The sequence below is a fragment of the Sparus aurata genome, chromosome 23, assembly GCF_900880675.1.
Source record: "Sparus aurata chromosome 23, fSpaAur1.1, whole genome shotgun sequence".
NCBI lineage: Eukaryota > Metazoa > Chordata > Actinopteri > Spariformes > Sparidae > Sparus > Sparus aurata.
This window is the reverse complement of record NC_044209.1, coordinates 24,976,590-24,996,780: the sequence shown is the minus strand read 5'-3', so window position 1 is coordinate 24,996,780 and position 20,191 is coordinate 24,976,590. Positions and strand designations below refer to the sequence as shown.

Below are 20,191 nucleotides of genomic sequence, written 5' to 3'. Positions count from 1 at the left end.
ACTATCTGACTATCTAACCATTCTGCACTTTTTTTTTTACATATGTGCTGGTGCAACAATGGGTGTGTGTGTGTGTGTGTGTGTTTGTGTGTGTGTATGCATGTGTGTGTGTGTGTGTATCTGACTATCTAACCATTCTGCACTGTATTTTTTGACATATGTGCTGGTGTAACAATGTGTGTGTGTGTGTGTGTGTGTGTGTGTGTGTGTGTGTGAGTGAGTGTGTGTGTGTGTGTGTGCGTGTGTGTGTGTGTGTGTGTGTGTGCGTGTGTGTGTGTGTGTGTGTGTATCTGACTAACCATTCTGCACTGTATTTTTTGACATATGTGCTGGTGCAACAATGTGTGTGTGTGTGTGTGTGTGTGGTGTGTGTTTGTTTGTGTGTGTGTGAGTGTGTGTGTGTGTGCGTGTGCCACCTGTTCCCTGGACCTGATTCCTTCCCCCCTTCTCCAAACCTCTCTCACAATATCTTGCCATTCTTCATCACTCTGATCAACTCCTCACTCACTTCAGGCATTATTCCAGCTCCTTTCAAGACAGCCACAGTAAAGCCACTCCCACAGAAACCCACCCTAGACTCAGCTGACATCCGAAAGTACAGACCTGTATCTCTTCTCTCATTCCCGTTGAAAACCCTGGAATGTGCAGTCTACAACCGACTGTCCTCCTATCTTTCAGAAAATGACCTCCTTGATCCTAATCAGTCAGGCTTCAGGACTGGTCACTCCGCTGAGACGACCCTCCTCACAATGATTGAGTCATTTGGTGCTGTCAGAGACTCATCCAACTCATCAGTCCTCATTCTCCTCAACTTATCCTCTGCGTTTGACACAGTCATCCACCAAATCCTCCTCTCCACTGATATTGGCATTGTTGAATCTGTTTTAACCTGGTTCACATCATACCTGACAAATTGCACCTTTCAGGTCACATGGAACGGCTCCTTGTCTAAACCCAGTTTTCTGGAAACTAGTGTCCCTCAAGGCTCAGTATTAGGACCGCTTCTGTTTTAACTATACACTAGATCTAATCGTGGCTCATTTGGCACCGGGCCGCAGAAAAAGATTAAATATGTTATTTTATTTCTGTTATATTGACGATCATACTCGGAAAGTTGTTTTATTTTGAAAAACTGATTCTCTTTTAACAACATCCGTCTGTTCCTGTTGGCGTGCTTGACACGTACCTGTTTCAGTCATAGTATACCCTAAAGAATAAGCCCTCAAGCTTGCTAAAATAAGTGTAAAACAAATGTCTTCGGAGAGCTACTTTGCAAAGAAAAAAGGAATCCCCCCCCCCGGTCCGTGAAATTATGTCGTACATGAAACTGGTCCGTGCTGCAAAAAAGGTTGGGGACCACTGCACTAGATAACTAGGATTCTCATACCACTATTGTGCTGACGACACCCAACTGTTCCTCTCTTTTTCCCCATCCTCCAACACCCAAGTTGCAACACGCATCTCGGAATGTTTGGCAGACATCACCTCAAACTCAACCTTAGCAAAACTGAACTCCTCTTCATCCCGTGGGAAAGACTGCCCTTGCATGGACCTGTCAGTCAGTTTTCGAGGATGTCACAGTATGGCTTTCATCATTGGCAAGGAACCTGGGCATTATCCTCGACGATGGACTGTCCTGCGCCCCCAACATCACTGCTGTGGCCCGATCCTGCAGATTTGCCCTGAGGATCCGGTCTTTCCTCACAAAAGACGCAACGCAACTCCTGGTCCAAGCGTTGGTCATCTCCTGCCAGGACTACTGCAACCCCCTCTTGGATGGACTCCCAGCCTCTGTGACTAATCCGCTGCAGCATATCCAGAACGCGTTTACAATCTCCACAAATTCTCCGATGTGACCCCCTCCTCCATGACCTCCAGTGGCTTCCTGTTGTGGCCCGCATCTGATTCAAGATGATGGTGCTGGCCTTCAAGGCCGTCAACGGAACTGCGCCTGTCTACCTCCAAACACTGGCCACACCACATGCTCCGGTGAGAACACTTCACTCTTCTACATCAGCTGGCCGGCTGGTACCCCCAACGCTGAGAGCAAACAAAGCCCGCTCAGCGAAGTCGCGACTCTTTTCTGTTTTGGCACCTCAGTGGGCGACCAACTCCCAATAAATGTCAGGACAGTGGAATCACTCTGCATCTTCCGCAATAGACTCAAGACTCATTTGTTCAGTCTTCACCTCGACACCACATAGCATGACCCCCGCCAAAAAAATGTTTTTTTAAAAATGGATAGACTTGTATGTTTGAATTGTAAGCACTTCAATCATAGCACTAATGCACTAAAATAATCTTTGACAAATAGCAGTTACGATCCTCAGTTGAGGGCTTGACAATTGTTTCTATATTTCTTCTTACTCCATCGACAGTGATATGTTTTGGTTGGTTGTTTTGGCAAATGTATTTATTGTAAGTCGCTGGGGACAAAAGCGTCTGCTAAATCTAAATGTGTGTGTGTGTGTGTGTGTGTGTCTGCTGTAAAGAATACATTTGGAGTTCAACCAGGGAGTTTATGTTTGTAATAAGACAACCTGGGTGATCAACAAATCTTGACTCTGTTTGTGTAAACAGGTGATCACTTATTTGGACCCATTTGTTATATTTGTTGTTCCTTTAACATTTTGGATTCTGCTATGAAATGAAATCCACTGAGGACCTCGTTCTCTTCCAAGATGCAAAATGCCAGATCAAGGGAAGCATTGTTTTTTTTATTTTTGGAATTATAGCATATTTTTCCTCATAACAGTTGTTAGATCCCGAGTTTTACCCCTGTACAGGAGGCACTCGACCAGCTCTCCTACAAGAGGTTGCTTAAAAACTGGCAATTTAAATAGGGATTGCTTAAGCTGGTGGTGAGGAGACTCGCCTAGCCTCTAACTGCCTGAATCCAAACGTCTACCCTGCTTCCTCTGGTTTGGCACCTGACATGAATAGCCCTTGAGTCAGATACGGCCACCAGCCACGCCTGTTATGGCAGCTCTCCTCTAACTGATCTGTGCACTTGGTATGGTGCTAGGTTGGATTTTAAGGGTAAACCCTAAGGGACTGTTTTTATTTGGTTGGCTAGAGTAACCTTAAAGAACCTTTAAGATATTATGCACAATTAACACCTGACTCTTACTTCCATCAAAGAGACATAACATCAATGTCCACAACTTTAACTTTAACTATATTATGTAGGTTTTATTGCATAGACTTTAGCAAGGGCAAAGCATACAGCGCAATACTTATTTCAATTACTATCAATCATTAACAAAAATACTTATTGATAAATCACAATACTTTAAATAACAAATTAATCTAAAAGAGCTGAGGCCTGCTTAGAAATACATGGAGAGGGTCAGGTCTTTCCATGGCTTGCCTTTCCCTTCCTGCTGAAAGTCCAAGTCCTTGAGGCAAATCACAACCCCGCCCGGGGTCTCTCAATTTCCCCAAAGTCCAAACTTCACGCCAGCAGAGTGAACAAAAGTAATCCAATATCCAAATTGTAATCCACAGCATGTTGGCAAAAATGGTTAATCCGTTGTGCTCTTAATTCCTTGGTCTGTGTCTGCTGAAGCTGAAGTCCTTTCTGCGATGTTTAGGCTGCTCACATTCTCCGTCTCAGGTGTTTCTTCAAGGCTTGAGCGAGTGGAAGAACGAACTTTAGTCGGTGCTCCTCAGGTTATATACACTCTTGCTTTGGACACTGGCTTGGTTTTGTGTCCTTATTATATTAGGACATTTTCCCACCATCTCTCCGTTCAATGGCTAATAGTCCCTTGATGACAGCTAACAATTTAATAATGATATACACGCCTCAGTCACGGTCTGTGCCTGTGCCCAAAGCGTGATCAGATTTCGACACATCCTTTTGGCCTCATGTTGATCTGACCAGTTCTTTAACACTTTCTCATGACCTCAGCTCAACACCGTTTCTTAACTGATTTTCATTAGATCTCTAAACTTCAATACATCATGGTTACACCTTACACCTCCTTTAACTTTGAAAAGTTAATATTTAATCAAAAATGGTCATCAGAGACAGAATGACAGACAGAGCCTTGAGTGAAACACACAATGTTTCGCCATTTCCTCTTCACTTTCTATTTCAACACAACTTTAATGTAATTGTTTAACACTTTCCAATGAATTTATGGCAAACACAATGCAGCAGGCAAAGCTTTAATATATTTCAGAATCATTTCAGGACTAAGTATAATGTCCCTTTCTTGTATTTGTGTCTGGCAGGTGTGTCTGAATCTCAGCTTTTCTGACACTGTCTCCGTGTGTGTGTACATACTGGTGTTTTAGACAGGAGTAAATGGATCTCAACTATTTTGACACAGTTTATCATGGAGGAATGACCTTTAGGCTGCTTAGTGGTCTATGGTCTTAAGAGTGTTTCCAGTTGATTGCAGCAGTAGAGTCATCTGCTTCCACTCCCGTTGATACTTGCATTTGGCTGTCCTTGCTTCAGCCCATTGTTTTTTTATTTATTTTTTTACATTTTCTCAAATGATAGCAGCAGAGAAGAGATTTCTGGCCCAATGTCTCCTATTTACAGGGTGCATGGAGTGAAAAAGTTTGAGGAGGTCAACATTTTTATACTGTACTGCAAGTTTTGCTGTACTTCAGACTTTGCAGCAGGCTCATTGTGTAGTCCCAGTGCATCTATAGACTGCCCCTTCAAAAGTGGAAGATTTTTAGGGGCAGATGGAAGACATGTTCCAACAGGGTATTATTGTGCCTTCCTGTCCACTATGGGCTTTCCCAATTGTATTGATGCTCCCCCAATTTTGTGTAGATTTCTGTCGTATTAATGAACAGAGTGAGGGAGATTCTTATCCTCTGCCAGCCATTTCTGAGATCCTTGAGTCACTGGCATGCTCAACTGTTTTCACCACCCTAGATTTTAACAGTGGTTATTGGCAGGTGAAAATGGACCCTGAAAGCCAGCTCCTGATGGGGTTTGTGAAATATTTTGGGTTGTTCCCTTTTCGGGGTCATGCCTTTTTGTTTGAAGGGCGCTCCAGCCACCTTCCTGAGTCTGTTAAATCTGCTCCAAAGTGGCCTTGGAGACTGCTGCATAGTGTAACTGGATGACATAGTCATCATTTCAAGAGACATCCATGCCCCAAACTTAAATTCCTGGATCATGTAATTAGTATGGATGTACATTGTGGAGGTCCGGCGAAGACGGAAGCGCTGTATAACTACTGCGTGCAAAGTAACCCATCCTTAACTTCTCAACAATTGTAGAGTCTCTTAACGCTCTGAAAAGGAAAGGAGCTATGTTTCGGTGGACAGATGAGTGTCAGAGGGCATTTGAGTGTCTCAAAGACCATCTGAGATATACATACGTGTTGATATACATATTTTTGTTTTTATTTTTATGTAGGTTGGGGCTGGTTTGTAAGCATTTTACTGCGAGTGCTTCCACAACCTCACAAACCATGCCACCAATGGAAGAACTATGCTTTTTAAAAGCACTAAATGTTTTGTTTTTTGGGTTTTTTTTTTGGCCTTTCATGGCTTTATTGATAGCACAGCTGAAGAGGGTGACAGGAAACAGGGAGAGAGATAGGGGGAGTGACAGGCAGCAAAGGGACCCAGGCCGGGAGTCGAACCCGGGTCCACTGTAGAGTCTCAGCACATGGGACGCCTGCTCTACCAACTGAGCTAAACGACACCTAGCACTAAATGTTTTTGAAGCAAAATGTATTTAAAAAATGACAATAATTACAAAAAACCCTGAAAGTATTGTTCTTTTACCATATTGAAAATGGTGTTTGCTTGTTGATCAGTACTGTGCTGCAAATGCTCTACTTAGGTTTGGACTGATTTCTCTGGTCAACCAAATAAATCATTGAAAAAAGGAAGTGACAGGATTCAGGATAATGATGAAAGGTATTGTCTTTATTGTAAAGAGCCCCCACCATGGTTCATATTTTATGAACTCTGTTGAAGGCCTAAAGGATGATGACACTTACTCAGCAGAATCAGACTAAAAAAAGAGGGATGAAAATCTATTATTATTATTTGGGTAGCATTTAAGATGTGATATTGATTCACACTGTCATCAGTAAAAGTTCACAGCATCAAATTATTTTAAAAACAAACATACCTTTCCAGTGTCACGGCTCTTGGCTCTCAGCTTGTTGACCTGGGACTCAGCAATGTCAGCGCGCTCCTGTGCTTCCTCAAACTCATGCTGAACCTTCCTGAGCCTGGACATGTGGCTGTTGGCCTGCTCCTCCTGTTAAGTGGTTTAGAGGTATGTTGGCATAGTTACAAGACAGTTAATAGTGATGATATTATTAAATCAGCTGTCAATGATGTACCATATTATGTATTTGACTTACAGCCTCCTCAGCCTGTCTCTTGTAAGCTTTCACTTTAAGCTGCAGCTTGTCCACCAGATCCTGAAGTCTGTTCACATTCTTCTTGTCCTCCTCAGTCTGTACAGATACAAGATTATACAGTATGTGAAGACGACTAGAGAATGAATTAGAGGTTAGGGGAGATTTTCAGCACAGCTTACCTGGTATGTCAGCTCCTTCACTCTCCTCTCATATTTGCGAACTCCTTTTACAGCATCAGCTCCACGTCTCTGCTCGGCTTCAACTTCACTCTCCAGCTCACGTACCTGTGATGTGATAATAAATAATATATCAGTCTTTCACGCAAAGATTTTAGTTGAAATAATAGAAGGCATAATAAAAGTGATGTGCCTCCAAAATGACCTGTTATTATTTTTTATATACAGTTCATACCCTGGACTCCAGTTTCTGGAGCTGCTTCTTGCCACCCTTCATGGCGAGGTTCTCAGCCTCATCCAGACGGTGCTGGAGGTCCTTGACTGTGACCTCCAGGTTCTTCTTCATCCTCTCCAGGTGAGAGCTGGTGTCCTGCTCCTTCTTCAGCTCCTCAGCCATCATGGCAGCCTGAAATGATGCACAGTTTAGAAACATAATTTTTAGTCTTGATATTAATGATATTAATAATTCATAATGATTAATGAAGTGTAAACAAGTATTTCTTGAAGCAGTATTTGCATAAAACATGACTCACATCAGTAATAGCCTTCTTGGCTTTCTCCTCAGCATTTCTTGATTCCTGAACAGCATCATCCACTTCACCTTGAACCTGAGCAAAGTCAGCCTCCAGTTTCTTCTTGGTGTTCATAAGACTGGTGTTCTGAAATTGAACAAGAATAGACAGTGTGCGCGCTGGAGCATGAGTAGTGAGGAGACATGTCTTCCACAGCCCCCGCAGAAAACTATCAAATTTAAACATTTGGGACCTTGTAACCATTCAAACTTCATTGGAAACACACACTAAGTGACTTTACCTTCTTATGAGTGGATGAATGCCTCTTAAACCGCCCAAACAACCAATTGGGTCGAATGGGATTATCTTTTGAATGCACTTGGCAGGTTTAGTTTAGGCCCTAACTTCGTTCACCTTATCAGGCTCATTTACACTGATCCGACTGCCTTAATTTATACCAACAGTATCTCATTTGAGTACTTTCCTCTTCACAGAGGGACAAAACAAGGGGATCCAGTGAGTCCATTGCTTTTTATTTTAGCTATAGAGCCACTGGCCATAGCTCTTAGATGCAATAATAGTATACAAGGTATCTCACGTGGTGGCCTAACTCACATAGTCTGGCTTTATGCAGACAATTTGTTACTTTATATCACCAACCCTATCACAACTACCCCTGAAATCCTTAGAATCTTGCAGGAATTTAAAAATATATCTGGGTATAAACTAAATTTTAATAAAAGCGAATACTTCCCCATTAGTAGTAATGCCAGAGAATTTCCCAATCAATTTAAGTTGTCCGCTGAGTCCTTTACATATCTGGGTGTAAAAATCACCAAATCCTAAAAGTAACCTCACTCCTCTGTTGGAACAGTGCAAACAAGACATTAAAAGATGGTCTTTGCCACTACTCTTATCGGGAGAACAAATTCTGTATAGATGAATATTGTACCAAAGTTTCTATATTTGTTTCAGGCGTTGCCTGTTTTCATACCACAATATTTTTTCAAGGCATTTAATCAAATGATTTCCTCCTTTATATGGAATAATAAATCAGCTCGCATAAAAAAAGAATTGTGGAAAGACTAAAAGATGTAGGTGGGTTTTCACTTCCAGAATTGCGCACGTATTATTGGTCTGCGAATTTTAATGCCATCTCTCTGTGGTTAAAGGATTGGAATAATAGGATCCCTGCATGGCTCCAGATTGAAAAGGTTACAAGCAGCCCACAGTCACTCCCTGCCTTACTTTGTGCACCTCTACCACCACTAGTTAATAATATTAAGGACAATATGATTGTAACTCAATCACTACGCATCGTAAATCAGTTCAAAAGATGTCTGGGTATTCAGAGTATTTCTATTCACTCACCAATAATAACGTAATCCTCTTTTTCAACCATCCTTAATGGACAATGGCTTAAAAATTTGGTATGACAAGGGCATTCATAGTATTGAGTACCTGTATGTCAATGAAAATGCCAGTATACCTGTATGCCAGAAGATTCAGTCTGACCAATAACCGTTTTTTGCGATACTTGCAAATTAGAGATTTTACTTGTAAAAAGTTTGCTAACTTTCCTACACTCCCCTCTCCTTCCTGTTTGGATTCCCTGTTAAGGGTTAATATGCTGAATAAGAGTAGAACATCATTTATTCATTCCCACATCATGGATAGCTGCAACCTCTCTATTTCGCATATTCGAGAACAGTGGGAAAATTACTTGGGGGCCCAGCTGTCCGATGAGGAATGGGATATGGCTCCTACTAGAGTCCACTCTTCTTCCATATGTTTCAGACATGCTTTAATACAGTTTAAAGTGTTACACAGGTTACACTTCTCAAAAGTTAAATTAGCAAGAATTTTACCAAACGTAGACGCTAGATTTTAATTAAATGAAAAGCTGTCACTCCTCCATCACACCACCACTGGATTAGGGACGTTATGTAGAACGTTAAGCTGGAAAAAATCAGATGTACCCTAAACGGATCCATCAACAGATTCTACAAAACCTGGGACCCTATAATAAATTATGAGAACAATTTACCTGGTTCAGAACTGGAACTCTAAATGTTTACACCTGCCCTTGGTCAGTGCTGTAAAAAGGAATGTTTGTGATTAGTTTGTCAAATTGATTTTGAGTTTGGTCTGTATTTGTCTTTTTCTGTTGGGATTGTTTTTCTATGGTTATTTGTAAAACAGAGAATATGATTGTTTTATATTAAATTGGAAAATAACAAATAAAGGCTTTTTTTAAAAAAAAGAATAGACAGTGATTATTAGTATGCGTCTCACATCTTTGATTAGATAAAATTCTTGTGAATTAACGAAAACACACCTGAGAGTGAAGCAGTCCAACGCGCTCACTAGCATCAACCAACTCCTGCTCAGCCACTTTGCGGCCTCTCTCTGTCTGCTCCAGAGCTGCTCTCAGCTCCTCGATCTCAGCCAACATCAGGCCATTTCTACGCTCCACCATGGCAACCTGCTCCTTCATGTCTTCCTGTCCTCTGACAGCATCATCAAGGTGCAGTTGGGCATCCTGACATTGAACAGAGAAAAATAATATGTATGTAATTTCCCTTTGGTTACAAAAAAATTACATTTAGTTATGAAACAATTCTTACCTTGAGTTGTCCCTGGACATTCCTCAGTTGTTTCTGAGACTCAGCAGCCTGCCTGTTGGCATGGCTCAGCTGAATCTCCATCTCATTCAGGTCTCCCTCCATCTTCTTCTTGACTCTCAGGGCATCATTCCTGCTCCTGACCTCAGAATCAAGAGTGCTCTGCATGGAGTCAATCACCCTCTGGCTGTTCCTCTTGATCTGCTCCATCTCCTCATCCTTCTCTGCCAGCTTCCTGTCAACCTCACCTTTGATCTGGTTGAGCTCAAGCTGAACACGGAGAATTTTAGCCTCCTCATGCTCCAGTGTGCCCTTCAAAAGTCAAAAAAACAACAAAAGGTATTTTTTTGCAGGAATATATTCTGAATTAATACATAGTTACATTTTAACCACGTATTTTCAAATCGTGGTTCAATAATGTCATCAAGATTTTACCTCAGCTTCCTCCAGTGCTGACTGAATTTCAGACTTCTCAGTCTCTACAGTCTTCTTGGCTTTCTCCAACTCATGGATACTCTTTCCAGTCTCACCAATCTGTTCAGTCAGGTCTGAGATCTCCTCTGTAGAACAACCAAAGTCAAATATAGTCAGAACTGTATGTGCAGATTACATCTGGAAAATGTGTTAGTGCTTTTACAACCAAATAATGCTCATAGACTACACTAGTAGAGGTCTAAGAAGAACCCTTGTAATTACTATGACCATTTCATTTCATTGTATATTGTATATATTTCAGTTTGTATACTATAGGCTACTATTTTATTATTTATTTGTATTTTATTGTCTACTTTGATATTTTATTTTATTTAATGTCTACTTCAATATTTTATTTTATTTACATCTTCATCTTATTGCTTGTTTCCATTCATGCTGTATTTCTATTTCTTCATTTCTTCTTTACATGGAGCATTGGAACAAAAACAATTTCCCCCCGGGGATCAATAAAGTATTCTGAATCTGAATCTGAATTTCGTTTTCTTCCGCCTTTTCTGTGAGGGTCGCAGGGATGTTACCGCTTTTATCCCCCTTTTTCAAGGGGTCGCGGGGGTTACTGTGAGAGAGAGAGAGTATTACTATGACCATTACATTAAATACAGTAAGATTGGCATACGCTGCAGGTTCTTGTTCTCTCTCTTCATTGTCTCCAGATGATCCAGAGCCTCCTCATAAGAGTTCTTCATCTTGAACATTTCAGTGCTGAGAGAACGAGCCTCCTTCTGAGCTCCCTCCAGCTCTGCCTGGCCCTCCTCATACTTCTGTTTCCATTCTGCAAGGACCTAGAATTGTATAGGTCCAAATATATTAATGCAATGACTATAAATTAATTAAGGTACTTGTTTCTCGCTACAAAACTGGTGTTGATTACCAGTTTACCCATTTACCTTATCAAAGTTCCTCTGCTTCTTGTCAAGGTTGGCAGCCAGAGCATTGGCTCTCTCAACGTCAATCATGAGGTCCTCCACCTCACCCTGCAGCCTCTGCTTGGTCTTCTCCAGAGAGGCACACTTGGAGTTCACAGCCTCAATGGATTCCTCAGCATCCTGCAAGCGCTGGGCCAGCTTTTTCCTGTAGTGAAGAGGAATTATTTGAGCTTGAGTGAACAAAGATAGTAAAACATTTGTTTATCTTTGAAAAAGTAGAAAGGATCATATACTTGGACTCCTCCAGCTCCTCAGTGCGCTGGATAGCATCAGTCTCATATTTGGTTCTCCACTGAGCCACCTCACTGTTGGCCTTGGACATTCCTCTCTGTAGCTCAGCTTTGGCCTCCTGCTCCTCCTCAAACTGCTCTCTGAGCAGATCACAGTCATGGCGGGCAGACTGGACTGCATGGGCCAGGGCATTCTTGGCCTGTTGAACATGAAAACACATTAGTATCTGAGCTATGAAGTGGAAGTACTTTTTTAAAAAAGTTTAATCATTTTGATGTAGCCATTTAGTTTTGAATCCTCAAGACTACTTCTGTCTGCATCTATCATATTTGCTACTCAGTATCATGAAACCCTTCATCATCCGTCAAAAATGTAATTCATAAATGGTTTACTTAGCAATAATAGCAGTATGTCTGAATGTTTTGCTGCTGAAATAGATTCTCAAGCTTTGATTTTTTAAATCTACAACAGTATTATTGTACATTATGAATTTTATGAATATTATGAATGACTACCTTTGAAAAAGAGAATACACCCTCTGTTAAAATCTAATAACAACGCATGTGAACTTGTTTACCTTGACTTCCTCCTCAACGTGTCTCTTAAGCTCCTCAATCTGCTGAGTAAAGGCCTGTTTTCCTCTGGTCAGCTGGGAAACAAGAGCTTCCTTCTCTTCAAGTTGGCGGGAGAACTCACCTGAATGACAATGTATGAATGAGATTTATTATTATTAAAATTCTCATTAATAACTTCCATCAGTAATTTTTATTCCAGTACACTCACCATTCTCTGTCTGCAGTCTTGCCTTCTGTCCATTAATGTCGTTCAGCTGGCGAACATTCTCATCATTTTTGGCTTTGAGCTCACTCAACTGGTCCTCAATAGTTCTGCACATTTTTTCCAAGTTGCCCTACCAACAACAAAACATGATATATGTTGATGTTCTTTTTCAAAATGTAAGACTACTGCCATATTTATTGGTTAGAGTTCATGCTTTTGAGTGTAACAAAAGGATAATACCTCATCTTTAAACAAAGAACTCACCTTAGCTTTAGCAACAGCCTCCATGTTGCTGGAGAGGTCATCAATCTCCATCTTGTACTCGCTCTTCTCCTTCTCCAGCTTCTGCTTGACACGCTGGAGGTTGTCGATCTGCTCTCCCAGCTCTGCAACACTGTCTGCCTGCTTCTTGCGTAGAGCTGCTGCAGTGGCTTCATGCTGCAGGGTTGACTCTTCAAGATCCCGGCGCAACTTCTGGAATTCAGCTTCACGCTTCTTGCTCATCTCAATCTGAGCAGCTGTTGCTCCACCAGCCTCCTCGAGCCTCTCACTGATCTCCTCAAGTTCCCTGGAGAGGTCAGCCCTCTGCTTCTCAACCTTAGCCCGAGCAGCCCTCTCAGCCTCAATCTCTTCCTCCAGCTCCTCAATACGAGCCTAGATTTGATTATTTCAATATGAAAAGTAATAAGTACAGTATCAACTTTAGCATATTGTTTTTGATTGACTGAATTTCATATTCATATAAAACACATTACCTGGAGTTCCTTGATCTTCTTCTGAAGCTGAGCACCGAGAGACTGTTCATCCTCAATCTTGCTGAGGAGCTGGCTGGTTTCAAAGTCTTTCCTTGATGAGAATACAAAGAAAGCTTTCACTGTCACAGTTTGTACTGTTGTAAGAATGTAATGTTTGAGATGCTGAACAGAGGGTTAACAACATAAATCAAAAACCTTACTTCTTGATTTTCTCATCAGATTGCTGTTTGTCATTCTCCAGATCCATGATGGATTCCTGGGCTAGTTTTAGATCTCCTTCAAGCTTCCTCTTGGCTCTCTCAAGGTCCATGCGGAGCTTCTTTTCTTGCTCCAGTGACCCCTCGAGCTATCACATGAAAGTAATGACAAATTATTTGAGGCATTCAAATGAAAGTGTGTCAGTACAAAGAAATATGATTTAGGGCATATATTATTTTGAATTTCTATCATGGAATATCAATCAAAGAACTAGCTACTTGACAATAGAAACACACTATTGGAACAATTGTTTTCTTACATCGTCCACTTGCTGTTCCAGCTTTGTCTTGGCTTTGGTCAGAGTGTTGACTTTGTCTTCCTCTGCCTGGAGATCATCAAGTGTTTGCTGATGGCTCTCTTGGAGGGCTTTCTTCTCCTTGGTTAACTTGGCAATAGACTCATCTTGAGATGCCATCTCCTCTGTCAGGTTTTTCACCTAAAATAATGATCGGTGCATTATTTCCATCACATTGTATCGATATGGTCTTTGCTTAAATTAATGTGGGTTTAAAATAATTCAAACCTTGTTTTCTGTAGCATGTTTCTCCTTCTCCACTTTAGCCAAAGTGAGCTCCAAGTCATCAATGTCTTTCTTCAGTTCAGAGCATTCGTCCTCCAGCTTCCTCTTCTTGGCAGTCAGCTCAGCATTGATTTCCTCTTCATCCTCCAGTCTCTCGGTTGTCTCTTTGAGTTTGGCCTCGAGTTGAATCTTGCTCTTAATGAGCCCTTCACATCTTTCCTCAGCATCAGAGAGGTTATCGCCTTCCTATTGTACACAATGACCATACGATACATTTATAAGTTTGAAAAGACTGATATACTCTGGTATTAGAAGTCAGTGGCCTCTTCTTATCTCACCTAGATATCTGATAATTTAAGCAACATGTTACAATTAATGAAGTTTAAATGTAAATATAATTATACTTCCTTTGTTTCCTACTTACTGAAGCCACTTGGAGTTGCAGGTCATTCTTCTCCTGTACCAGAGAAACCATCTTCTCCTCCAGTTCCTTCTTCTTGGCCAGGGCAGTAGCCAGGTCTGTTTTCATCTTATCATAGTTCTCCTTCATCTGCTGCAGCTCCTTCTCAGTCTCGGCACTCTTCAGGAGAGGCTTGATCTTGAAGTAGAGATTCATCCATGGCCAGTTCTTAACATTCATGAATGAACGGATGTTGTACTGGATAGAATAGATAGCTTCCCTGGAAAATGAGATAGATGTAGAAATGTCAGAGATGTCATTTCTAACGACACATTATTTTATAGAACTTCCAGGTCTAACAATTGAAAAAATCTTAACAACATGATTGAAAAGTACTGTTTAGGGTACAGTTAAAAGAATCCTACCTCCTCTCCATCATCTTAACAAACTCCTTCCTCATGAGATATCCTCTGCAGAGAGCCTGAGTCATGGTCACCAGCGTAGCCAGTTTCTCATCTCTCATCTCCTCCAGGGTACCCAGCAGACCAGCTTTGAAGAACACCTATGTTGTCAAGTGGGGCGAATTAGTGTTAAGTTCATAGGGATATAATAGGACAACCACACAAGTAAATGTGTTAGTCCTGTCATTGAGGATGAACCTTTGTGTGTCCAAACTTGTACTGAGTGTGGTCCACATCAATGGAGCCCAGCAGCTTCTCTGAAGCTTTCTTGTTGTCAATGAACTGTCCCTCAGGGATGACACTGGCATTCAATACTTTGTATCTACAAGAGAAAACAACGTTGTTCCTTTTATCTTTCTCCCACTTTTTCTTGGTGTTTACCATCCTAATACCTCTACGGAAATCAACTTGATTTGCTTATAATGAAAACTGCAGTCACCTCTGCTTGAAGTCACCGTAGAGGATTCTGCTGGGGAAGCCCTTTCTGCAGATTCTGATGCCCTCCAGCACACCATTACACCTCAGCTGGTGGATGACCAAGAAGTTCTCCATAAGACCTGCACATTGTAAACTCATTGTATTAAAACATTTCTTAACATGACCATGTCACACATGTGCAAAAATCTGGGTTATGTGCTTCTTACCTGGGGTCTTTGTTTCATTGGGAATCAGACAGCGTACAAAGTGAGGGTGAGTACTCCTCAAGTTGGTCATCAGCTTGCCCAAGTTCTCCTGTGGATGAGCATCACAAAATAATAGTTCATCAATATTTCAAGATGAGATTGTTGATTGTTGTCCAAAAATATGAAACAATACATACCCTGAAAAGAGCAGACACAGTCTGGAAGGAACCACCCTTCTTCTTGCCACCCTTCTTGCTGCCACCACCAGCAGCCTCTATTTTGCAAAACATGACATTTTTATTAATGGTACCTAATAAAAATAGTAATAATGATAATAATAATAATAATAATAATAATAATAATAATAATAATAATAATAACAATAATAATAATAATGATAATAACAGTAATAATAATAACAATACACTTCATTAAGTGGGTTAAGTTTTGTTCTAAGTACAATGTGTATTTTTCAATTTCAATTTCAACCAGCAGCCTCTGTTTTGCAAAATTAATCAATTGAAACAGACACACTGATTTTTCACTACAAAGTCGCTGCACTGTCTGTAACTTTCCAGACCTCAATTTTAAGTAAGCATCTGATAGCTATGAAAAGAGATGGCAATAAACCTCACTATCTTCCACAGTACAAAATAGGACATCAACACATCTGTACAGGGGACACAGAGTTTCTGCAAACTCTGCTCACTTTTTCTTACCGTCAGCTCCAGGCATGGCTGCATACAGTAACGCCAGCAGTTTATTTGAAGATTTCTGGTAAAGCTGAACAACTGAATCATTCAGGGGGTCCTTGTTCTTGTCCAGCCACCCAGTGATGTTGTAGTCCACTGTACCAGCATAGTGAACAAGGGCGAAGTGAGCTTCAGCCTTGCCCTTTCCAGGCTTTGGCTTCTCAAAGGCCTTGGTCTTGCCAAGATGCTGATCATGCAGCTTGTTCTTGAAAGTTGTGTCAGAGGCCTTGGGGAACATGCACTCCTCTTCAAGGATGGAGAAGATGCCCATTGGCTGAGAAGAATTTACATTTCATGGTAAGAAAAAAAAATTACCTGAGGAAGCAAACATTTGTACTTGAATGGAGAAATCTAACTTATTTAACAAAGTGGTATGTTACCTTCTCAATAAGCTCAATGCAGGCAGCCAAGTCCATACCGAAGTCAATGAACTCCCAAATAATACCTTCCTTCTTGTACTCTTCTTGCTCCAGGACAAACATTGTGTGGTTGAAGAACTGTTGCAGTTTTTCATTGGTGAAGTTGATGCAGAGTTGCTCCAAGCTGTTGAACTGTAGTTATAGAAAAGGATTTAGTTTCATGATAAAATTGGTTTGAACTTTTGAATTCCCTAGAAAGGTTGATTTTCTAAAACTTACGTCAAAGATCTCAAATCCAGCGATATCCAACACTCCAATGAAGAACTGTCTTGCCTGCTTTGTGTCCAGCATCTCATTGATACGGACCACCATCCACAAGAACATTTTCTCATAGATGGATTTGCACAGAGCGCTGACAGCATTGTTGACCTAAATATAAGAATTTAAGTGTGGGGATTTATGAGTTTGATTTTTCTATCTGAAAATGTAAACATTTCCCTTTCCAAACACCCAAATTCCGTCTTTTTACCTGTGGGACGGTCTGACCTTTGGTCACCATTTCATTGCCGACCTTGACTCTTGGGTAGCACAGAGCTTTCAGCATATCAGCTGAGTTCAGGCCCAGGAGGTAGGCGATTTTATCAGCCTCTAATTGAGAGAAAAAAAAACAAGTTAAAAGGACGAATGAATGAAGGAATACTTTGTTTTCATGTTTGGTCTTTAACATGACCCATCCCTCATGGAATTATAAATGTGCACTGACTTGTGTAGTACCTTACACACCAGAATTCTTGCATGTTAAGAGCCTATTATTTTAGAAATTACCCTCAGTGCCATCTGGTTCAGCCTGCTCCTCACGCTGCTTCTGCTTGAATTTCATACCACCATGATGAATCACAGCTCCAGTGAGCTTGTAGATGCCCATTTTCTCCTCAGCGTTGAAGCCCAAGATGTCAATAGCAGTCTGCAGAGTAAATTAAGCAAAGTTATTGGTATGTTAGATATTTTCCCCTGTATACTTTCTCTTTAACTAAATTGTTGTCTTACATCTGTTGCGATGAACTCCTCCACATCATCAATGCTTTTCACAGTAATTTCACCCTGACTGATCATAGGGTAGTCATAGGGGTTGGTGGTGATCAGAAGAGCCTCTAGAGGAGGACAGGAGAATTACATAGTATTGTTTGATGTTTTTTCTGATATTGTTTAAAGTCTTATTTGAAATTGATGTAGTAACATACCCAAGAGCTCAGGCTTGTGGCCAGTCATCAGCTGGTAGAAGATATGGTAGCTCCTCTCAGCAGACAACTGGAAGGTGACACGAGACTTCTCCAGCAGATCTAAGAAGAAGACATTTAAATTGCTAACTTATCATAATCATATCATAATTTAAATGGATAGTGACAAATACCATGGTTGGAACTTACATGTTTCAATATCAGCTGAAGACAGCTTGCCAGTAGTGCCAAAGTGGATCCTGATAAATTTACCCTAGACAGCCAGATCATGAATATCATCATCAGTTTTTTTCTAAATGTAGGAATGAAAAAAATCTCAAGATATTTTCTCCAGTACTTACAAAACGAGAGGAGTTGTCATTCCTCACAGTCTTGGCATTACCATAGGACTCCAACAGAGGGTTGGCCGCAACAATTTGGTCCTCAAGAGAGCCCTGCAAGAGAAGATTTGAATTACATGAGCTATACATTCAAATTAACTTTCCTCTGACAAACACTTTCATCTGACACAACCAATTTTACCTTGATTTTGCTTTGCTGTTGCGGTGCATCAGACTTCTTAGCTCCAATAGCTGCAATTGTTGCAAAGTACTGGATTACACGCTTGGTGTTGACAGTCTTTCCAGCACCGGATTCTCCACTGGGGTACACGAGACATATTATCAAGATTTTGCTTCATTATCATTAAGTTAATAAAGTTATAGCAGGATAGTGTGTTTTATACTCACGTAATCAGGACAGACTGGTTCTCACGATCTGAAACACAAACATAAATGCTTGACATGAGCTTTCTTTTTCTTTTAATAAATATTAATGGAAGATTTTACCTGTGTGTTTGGATTCCAACACTGATATTTTTTATCTTACCAGTGAGCATGAACTGATAGCCATTGTCAGAGATGGAGAAGATGTGGGGTGGAGCCTCAATCCTCTTCTTTCCTCTGTATGCTTGTACACATGTAGTATCATACACAGGAAGCCACTTATAGGGATTCACGACAACGCAAAACAACCCAGAGTAGGTCTGAAATAGTAAAAAGCATAGTATGATTTTGTTTTGATTTTGTTTGATTTCCATGTAGATACACATAATCTATACATATTTCCGTATACATTCAATTAGCATAGTTTGGAAACTCACATAGATCATCCATGATGCATAACGCTCTTTGAGGTTATACAACACGCAAGGCTCATTGAGGTGGGTCATCATGGCCATGTCCTCAATTTTGTCATACTTGGGAGGGTTCCTGGGATGGATGTCCTCCTCTTTTACTGTGATCGACTGAATAGCAAATACAGTATAATGTATTTTACTAAGAAATAATTTCAAACAGAAAAGTTCATCACATGGATCAGATTGTTGTTCACAGTGTCAATTTGAGTCTAAAATACAATGAGCAACAAATACTTAACCGAATGTTTTTCTAAGATATTGTTTTAAATAAATGTCAATCCTATCCTTGTATGTACATGGTGTCTTAGATGGAAATTGATTGAGTAGTTTTGTTGAAAAAAGTAAAATAGTGAATGACTTACCTTTCCACAGTCGGTTTCCACCGTGGCTTTTCCACCCTCTTTCTTTACAAGTTTACCCTTGAGGTACATCTCCGCAGGCTCAGCCACAAAAAAGGCGGTTTTGGCATCAAAAGGAGTGGTTTGTGCCTCAAGCCTCTCCCTCTCTGGCTTCCGGAGGTAGACCGCCGCCGGGCCATACTGCTCCATCTCTGCGTCTGTGCTCATGGTGGCACTTCAGTGGAGACTGAAAAGATGAAGTCCACAAGAGTGTTAACATGTCAATCTGACATAGCTATGGAATTCTACCCAGCTGATTATGGAGATTTGAAGTTTTTTATGGTGAAATCTTTTACCTCAGCTAGTCCAGAAAACAACTGAGCGTTGGCGTCTCTGGTGGAGTTGGGAGATCCTGTAAATATGTGATTAGACATGAGCAGTGTTGGGCACGTTACCTTTAAAAAGTAATCAGTTATAGTTACTTCTCCCAAAAAGTAACTGAGTTAGTAACGGAATTATTCCACTATAAAAGTAATAAGTTACCAGGAAAAGAAACTATTGCGTTTTGCCTTTTATTTCTTCCCCCTTTTGAGCTCGGCAGTCATTTTAGCGTACTCGGCATCTACATATGTTTATTCTAACGCCGTTATTCCCAACACTGGACATGAGTACAATAATGTGTTTCAGGTTGTTTTTCTAATTTCAATTTTTTTTTCTGTGGAAATTTTACCAATTAGAAAACGGATGAGGGTACAGATGGCAGAATGTTTATAGATGTATAAAATATATTTAAACTGTAATGAATTGAATCATTAAAGTCAACGACAGTCACTAAACCACTAAAATACTCTTACATCCCCTCAACTGCCCTCACTAGCAGAAAAATAGTATTGCTCTTAATGATCAGTCAGTATGTATGTGATGAAACGTAGTGTGTATTAGATGCAAGTACAAACTAAAAAAATGTGTTTTGTGTTTTTCTTTTCTTTTGCAGGAACATACTTCTTAAATGTGATAGTATATGAAGAAAATTGTTTTGGAATAATGTCTAGACAAGACTACCAACCAGGTAACTCGAATTCTTGACAATAAGCAAAAGTAATTAGCAACACATTAACTTCACTGACTAATAAAGAACAGTAAAAACTGAGGTCAAAGTGAAAACACTCACCTGTGATGCAGCTTCAGTTAATGCAGTAGCTCAGAGCTGCCT

The 20,191-nt window shown here is 40.6% G+C and overlaps 1 protein-coding gene across 1 annotated transcript; it reads right to left on the bottom strand.

Moving 5' to 3' along the window:
* Positions 1-5,977: 5,977 nt before the first annotated feature.
* On the bottom strand, positions 5,978-19,206 carry LOC115575697 (myosin heavy chain, fast skeletal muscle-like). Its single transcript, XM_030407935.1, has 39 exons — positions 19,003-19,206; positions 18,605-18,748; positions 18,331-18,487; positions 18,192-18,219; positions 17,986-18,103; positions 17,805-17,897; positions 17,653-17,716; positions 17,467-17,565; positions 17,273-17,376; positions 17,051-17,189; positions 16,755-16,873; positions 16,505-16,654; positions 16,247-16,417; positions 15,834-16,140; positions 15,312-15,388; positions 15,136-15,223; positions 14,931-15,048; positions 14,690-14,813; positions 14,456-14,592; positions 14,055-14,310; positions 13,634-13,876; positions 13,370-13,546; positions 13,053-13,198; positions 12,853-12,943; positions 12,362-12,751; positions 12,101-12,227; positions 11,895-12,013; positions 11,320-11,516; positions 11,048-11,231; positions 10,777-10,942; positions 10,101-10,225; positions 9,669-9,977; positions 9,380-9,583; positions 7,063-7,188; positions 6,765-6,935; positions 6,533-6,637; positions 6,354-6,449; positions 6,116-6,247; positions 5,978-5,995 (listed from the first exon to the last, which is right to left on the bottom strand). The coding sequence occupies exons 1-39, from the start codon at positions 19,204-19,206 to the stop codon at positions 5,978-5,980; spliced, it is 5,823 nt and encodes a 1,940-aa protein (XP_030263795.1).
* Positions 19,207-20,191: the final 985 nt, after the last annotated feature.

Coding starts and splice junctions, on each gene's coding strand:
- LOC115575697 (XM_030407935.1), bottom strand. CDS start 19,206: ATGAGCACAGACGCAGAGATGGAGCAGTATGGCCCGGCGGCGGTCTAC. Junction 14,814..14,930: donor TACGGTGACTTCAAGCAGAG/GTGACTGCAGTT, acceptor TTTCTCTTGTAG/ATACAAAGTATTGAATGCCA. Junction 12,752..12,852: donor AGAAGATCAAGGAACTCCAG/GTAATGTGTTTT, acceptor AATCAAATCTAG/GCTCGTATTGAGGAGCTGGA.